Source organism: Ceratotherium simum, chromosome 17 (assembly GCF_057802395.1).
Source record: "Ceratotherium simum simum isolate JZ-2026a chromosome 17, ASM5780239v1, whole genome shotgun sequence".
Taxonomy (NCBI): Eukaryota; Metazoa; Chordata; class Mammalia; order Perissodactyla; family Rhinocerotidae; genus Ceratotherium; species Ceratotherium simum.
Window position 1 is genome coordinate 16,232,508 of NC_141916.1, and position 6,761 is coordinate 16,239,268.

Below are 6,761 nucleotides of genomic sequence, written 5' to 3' on the forward strand. Positions count from 1 at the left end.
AACTGAGGCACAGATTTGAACCCAAGCAGTCAGGCTCTGGCTTCATGCTCTAAACCAGCTCCCTATGCTGCATCTCAGCAGAGTGTCATGAGCAGCATTTTGCAGGCAGTGTGCCCGTGGTGAACCAATCCCTCAATGACCCATTCGGACAGATACTCAAAAGTAGACCAGATGGCCTAGGGTAAATGCTCCCACTCTCTTGCCCTTCTCCAGGGACAGGGCTTGGGGTGAGGGAGCAGGGCTAGAGGGGGAAAGGCAGACAGGTGGAGGCCCAGGGGACACAGGCAGTAAATGTCATAGAAGGGGCACTGGGCTGGCAGCAAGGGGCAAGCTTTAGTCTCGACTTTGCCGTTCATGTGCTACATGCCCTTTCTTTAGGTGGATTGTCCTCTTGGGCAAAAAAATTCCACCAGCGTCTACTAATGCATGGCATATAGTAGGTGCTCAATAAAAATATATTTAAGGCCGAATGGACAACCTCTACAATGTGTTCCAGCTCTCAACACCCTGTGAGTCTGACAGGAAAGCACCCTCCCCACTCTATCTGCCACCAGCCCCTTTGAAGAAAGCTCAGCGGGGATGAAGCTAAAGGAACCTCATTAGTCTGTCTCTCTCTATGCCCCTGTCTCCTCATCACTGAGGAATGTGGGGCCCTCTCATGTTTCCATCAGTAAATAATTACTGTCATCCAAAACAACAAACTATTAACTAGGCTCTAGACTCTAGTCTAACAGACTTCCCAAATGGGCAGCTCTTGAAAAGCCAGCCTGTCTCTCCAGACATCTACTGAGCACAGCCATGGGCAAAGCACCCACTTGTGTATATATATAGGGGAGACAAAGGCGAATAAGACACTTTATTCAAGGAAATCATAGTATGGTAGAGAGAAAGTCTACAAACAACTATAAAATATCTCTAGGTCCAGCTCAACAGGGCAGAAAGAGGAAGTGGAGTTATTGCAACAGACTCTGTCTTAGCATCAAGATGGGGGAAGGAAAAGATATCTGTTTTTCCAAACTTAACCACAACTTCTATTCCCTGCAGCCTGGGTGGGGGAACGTGTTTTTTCCTGCTGAGTAGGGACCTAAGACCACTACCCACTCCTCCCCCTCAGACTTCCCCCTGCCGAAGCCCATCCATGCTGCATTCCTCCAGCACCAGCTGATGTTCTCTCCACACAGGTTGAGACTTGCAGGTCTTGGAATGTCTTGCATCTGGGACCCAAGGAAAGGTCTTCAATCCCTTTCCAGAACAGGTGGGTCCCCCATGCCCATCTCAAGCACATTCCAGGACCCACCCTTGAGCCTACCGTCCTTCCATCCCCACCCTTCTTAAAGCTGGTTCGGCTTCCCCTGAGAAGCCCAGGTTATGGTGGGAGGAAGAAAGGCAGATACAATCAAAAGTGAGGCAGGGAGGGGCCCACAGAACTGGCGTTCCCATTGGTACTGTTCCCTGCCCTGATGGCTCCCTCACCCTCACTCAGGCTGGGTGCGGAAGAGTCAGGTACAGACAAGCTGTCCCAGTCCCTCAGCCATTCACTGCTCTCTCCCCTTGGCAGCCCTTCACTTAGGTTTCATGCAAGGATACAGGACCTGGTGGGCCCAGCTGATGCTGGACAAATGGTGCATTCACAGCCACTGAGGCAGAAGGCAGGTGGCATGCATGTGCTGAGCTGAAAGCTTGTTCCTGCAGGAAGGCCCTGGATTTGCCCCAAGGGGTCGTCATAGAAGCAGCCCAAGCCCCTGGACTCTTTGCTCAGTGGCTTGGGCATTTACCCCACATGCTCTAGAGACTGTCTCATCTTGGATGTGGAGCAAAAGTTTTGCTTGGCAACTGGGGATGCTACCAGTCCCCAGGGTAACGAGCTATGGAGGAACTAGGAGCCTCAGGCATTTCCCACCCATTTCTGCTGAAAGGCAATTAAACAGCTCTCAGTTTATGCTGGAGATAGTCTTAGAGAGGCTAGACACATAAGCCTTCTGCTGGTAACCCCATCTCTATCCTCAAAACCTCCAGCAGCCCACTCACCAGAAGCTACTGAGGTGGGTAGAGGTGAGGATGAGTAAATCAAATCAATGATCAATTTAAAGTGTTTATTTGTAAATGGAAAGGGGAGAGGGAGTAACACACAGAGGCAACTTTTGGCATCTTCTTTCCAGGCCATCACCCTCATGTGCTCCCCAACCCAAAGCACTGGCAGGAGGGGGCCCCAGGACAGGCTGAGGGGCCAGATAGTTACAAAGTCAGTCACAGAGATATCTGTACAATCCTGGAGAGGTGGGATTCAAGAGTCCATCCCAGCCCCCTTGTTCTGGAACACGGTTAGAGCTCAGGGGCATAGGGCTCCCCAGTGGGTGAGGGCACCCGCAGCTCAGCGTCATGCCTTACCACAGTGAAGAGCCCCACCACTGCCAGTAGAGCCATCACCATGACAGCAGAGCAGATACTGAACATGTTCTGAGTGCCCGTTTTGCGATCACTGTCATGGAGGACTAGGAGCCCCAGGCAGGCGAGTAAGTGCAGGGGCACACGAAACCAGTTGAGTACACCAGCTTGCTCTGTCTCAGGGATCACTTTTCTCCGGAGGAAGCTCATGCTGGGAAAATATAGCCCACAGGCCAGTTCGATGAGCAGGAAAGCTATGAAGGACTCCACTGGGCTCTCCTGGCCTGGGCTGGTGGAGAAAGTCAACATGAAGAGGGAGAAGACGACGATGAGGACAGCAAGGGAGAGCAGGTGCATGGGCTGAAGGTGGTACCTCTTGGAGGTGGCAATGCGATACAGGGAAGAGCCGAGCAGGCTGGCTGCCATGAAGCTGGAGAAGATTATGCCCAGCGGGGCCCCGTGTGGGTCCAACACAGGTGTCCAGAGGAAGACAAAGATGAAGATGACACTCTCAAACAGGGCCTGTATGGTGCCTAGCAGCAGCACACGGCGGTCCGACAGGAGGCAGCGCAGGCCCCCAGCACAGGTCCTTGAGAAGGCACGCTGTCGATCGTAGTTCTCGCCCCAGCTGTGAAGGGCCAAGGCCCCAGTCAGAGCCAAGAGAGGGATGGCGGCCAGAAAGGGCGCTACAGGCCCCAGCCCCACCCAGCAGGCCACAGCCTCAGCAGCCACACCTGCCACTACAGCCAGCACATGGTTCCAGAAGGCAGCTCGGGCAAAGGTAGCTGGGATCCACTCAGCAGGGAAGTCGTGCCGTTCCACATGCTCATGGATGTACCAGGCCTCGAAGGCGGAGAAGAGCAGGGCTGTGGACAGCCCACCAAGTGCTCGTCCCACCAGCAGCACAAAATAGTCCTGAGAGAGTTTGGTTAAGCAGCATAAGGAGTAAGTGAGGGAGAAGAGGACACAAGACTTCTTGCGACCCAGCCAATCCATCAGAGAGGAGGCCACCAGTCCAAAGAGGACTGTGGACGCAAGGCCACAGACATAGAGGATGGCAATCTGACCCTCTAGGAAGTGGTAATGCTGATAGAGTTTATAGAGGTAGGGGGCCTGGAGCCAGTCAGCTGCCAGGGCCAGGAAGTAGACCTGATAGAAGTCCAGTTGAAACCGAAGGAAGGAGGGATTGCTGCAGGCCCTTCCAGGGGGTTTAGCCCGGCATCTTGACAGTTCCAACCCCAGGCAGGAGGCCAGGAGGACCACAAAGGCAAGGTAGGCAGTCACCAGCATGGCCAGTCCCCGGACGACCTGGGGAGAAAAGGGGGGTTCAGAGTCACATCCATTGCCCAGGTAGCACTGTCAAGGGGCTGGGTGCCTCAGCAGAAGGCAGCTCCACCCCACCCCCCTGCCAACTGCACTTCCCCACCCCTCAATTCCACTCCCCGAGCTCAGACCGGAGGGACCAGTTGGGTGGGTGGGAGGAGTGCCCCGCCAGAGCGGTCGTCTAGGACACTATGGGGCAGGGAGGGGTAAGAAGAGAGCAGAGAAGACGGAGCATTCGCTCTACCCTTGCTTGGCACAGCAAAGCGAGTCCCTTCAAGAATCCCAGCCCCCCAAGCTAAGGGGCTGCTGCCCTCTTCTACAGCAGCTTCTGCACACTTCCTTCTACTACCTCCCATCCTCCCTGGAGAGCCCGTTTTTGCCTAATGTCTCCTCATCCGTCCCGTGCATCCCTCCCGCCCGCGCGAGCCTTTCGAGTTGATTCAGGATCACGCGCGTGCATCGCAGATTCCCTCCTCCTCCGGGTCAGCGGCACCCCTACCCTGCGTCCCCTAGCCCCCGCCCAGCGCCCCAGCGCCGTCACACTCGCCCGCGCCGCGCCCAGACGCCGCCTCACCTGCTGCCCCGGTCTGCGGGGACGCTCCGGACACGTCCGGCTCCAGGCCGCCCGGCCGCCCTGCCCGCTCTACCTCCGGCTCCGGCTCCAGCTCGGGTTCCAGCGGCGCGCCCGCCCCTCGCAGGCTGCTTCCGGGAGTCGGAGAGGCCTCTGGCCGCCGCCATCATGGCCCTATCACGTGACGGGGGCGCGGCGCTCAAGCCCCGCCCCCGCCCCCGCCCCCGCCTTCTTGCCCCTATCGCGCGCGGAACTCCCGATGCCGGCGCGGGGGCGTCTAGAGGCGGTGGCGGTTACTGCCCCTGCGTCGGCCGGGTTCGCTGACCTCCGTGACACCTGGTCCTTCGATTCCCGGATACCTGTGGCGCTATCCCGAAACAAAGAGCTATTTTCTCTCTTTGTCCTTGCTGTGGTTTAGAGAGAGCACCTGTGCCCGGGAAGATGCCCGTAGTTCCACAGAGCCGGAGGCTGGAGCTTCCTAAGGAAAGCCGCTGCCCCGAGCCGACACGCGCTCCTCGGTTTCCCTCCCCTCCCTCTGTAGTGACCTCCAGGCCAGAAGTCACTATGGCCCAGACACCTGAGGGAGGCTGTGTGGTGTACGCCGACTTGCAGACGGACTGAGGCTCCAATCCCACCCCTGTCACTTACCAGCTGTGTGGCCTCGGGCAAGCCACATAACTTCTCAGTGTCCCAATTTCTTTGCAGTCATAGAAGAACAGTGCTCAAATAAAAAGGCTAAAGTTCAGCGGCAGTGGAGGGTTGAGAACTTCAGCCCTGGAGGTGAACGCTCACCTTCTGCCGTGTAGGAACTTGTTACCCTGGAAAGGTTCTTCAACCTCTCTCCAACGGCTTCCCATCTCACTAAGCATAAAAGCCTGTCTTTATAATGGCCTACAAAACTCTCTGTCCTCTGTCCTTCTGCTACTTCTCTGACCTCCTCCCATACCGTTCTCCCTCCTACTCTTTCTAATCCATCTATACTGGCTACCACCAGGACCTTTGCACACTGTGCCCTGTGAAGTTCTGGTTCTTCTCCCAGATATCCACATGGTTCCCTCCCTCAGCCGCTCCAGTTCTCTGTTCAAATGTCACCTTATCAGAGAGGTCTTCCTGGGCCATCCTGTTTAAAATACCAACACCACCACCTTCCCCACAGTAATCTACCTGTTTTCCTTCCAACTCTCTATTCTCCTTTGCTGTATTTTCTCCATAGCCCTTAACACTACCTGGCACACTATATATTTTACTTATTTACTATCTCTTCTCCTGACAGATTTTTATCTATTTTATTCACTTGTACTCCCAGTACTTGAAACAGTTATTGGTACATAAAAAAATTAAATGAATATTTGGTGAATAAATGAATGAATAAGTTAATCCACGTAAATTACTCTAAAACGTGCTGGCCCATATTAGCTGGTAACACCTATCAGTTATGTACCTAAGCTCTGTTTTAAGAAGTCCTGGGCCAACTGCTTTGGATGAATTATTTAACTGTCACAACAACGCAGAAGATAGGTACTATTACTATCCTCTGAAGTTGGGAAGGTTAGGTAGCATGCCCAGAGTCACATGGTAAGAGGTAGAGTCAGAACTGGGACCCAGATCTTTCCAATTCCATGCTCATATGGTTTCTGAGAAGGTGAAAAGAGTTCATCCACTTGCACAGGTGATTTATAAATGTTGGTTTTCTTTATACTAAAGCTTGGAGGGTAGAGGATGGGAGAGTCTGGGATAAAATACTTTCTTATGATAAAGTAAACAGCTGAGAGTTATATCCTACTAGTTCTCAAGTGCCTTTATCCTAAACTGGCAAACTTGTAGAGAGTAGAAAGGGGTAGTGGTTCCCATGCATTCATCTAGAAACACAAAGACTCAAAAATCATGGTCTTCCCAAGGTCATTCAGTGAGTGAGGGCATGGGGGACCCAAATGCCCTCCATCCCAGTCCTGGACCGAAGGCCCTTGAACTCATGACACCCAGTCTCTCAGTTCTTGGTGGTCTTTTCTTTATGGGTGGACGTCATCCTGAATGAAGGCAGGGAGAGGGACAGGACAGCCTTACATTCTGGCCTTCTGTTTTCCAAGACAGAGGCCAGTTTTGTCCCATTATTGAGTTGCATTTGCTCAGAAGCACCTGACAGAGAGAGACTTACAGCAAGATTACATTATTTGGAGTTATCTTTGTTTACTGTAGGACCTATCCAAAATATGTTAACTCTTTAAGGTTCCCCTGGCCCCTCAGAGCTGTGAAGCACAGCTGGGAAAGGTCCTAACCATGGAAAATGTGCCAGCAGAGGCCTGGAGGGGATCAAGGGCAGCCTATGAGCTGAATCCATCTCTAGGACACTACCCACCTAGTAGAGGGCAGGGGATGCTGGAGTCTGTGTGTGGGAATCACAGGGGAAGTCCTGGCTTTCAGGGCAGGCAGGGAGGATGCTTTGGGAGTTACTAGGAACCATGCTTACCAGAGGAGCATCATT

At 53.6% G+C, this 6,761-nt stretch overlaps 1 protein-coding gene across 2 annotated transcripts; it reads right to left on the reverse strand.

Annotated features, from left to right (window-relative positions):
* Positions 1 to 2,079: 2,079 nt before the first annotated feature.
* On the reverse strand, positions 2,080 to 4,443 carry SLC61A1 (solute carrier family 61 member 1). 2 transcript variants are annotated; one of them, XM_004429104.3, is made up of 2 exons: positions 4,283 to 4,443; positions 2,080 to 3,693 (listed from the first exon to the last, which is right to left on the reverse strand). In XM_004429104.3, exon 2 carries the CDS (start codon positions 3,673 to 3,675, stop codon positions 2,323 to 2,325), a length of 1,353 nt encoding a protein of 450 aa, XP_004429161.2. In that variant the 5' UTR covers positions 3,676 to 3,693; positions 4,283 to 4,443; the 3' UTR covers positions 2,080 to 2,322. The 2 variants fall into 2 exon arrangements, with proteins under 2 accessions (XP_004429161.2, XP_087298450.1); XM_087442324.1 differs by lacking the exon at positions 4,283 to 4,443 and adding an exon at positions 4,058 to 4,148.
* Positions 4,444 to 6,761: the final 2,318 nt, after the last annotated feature.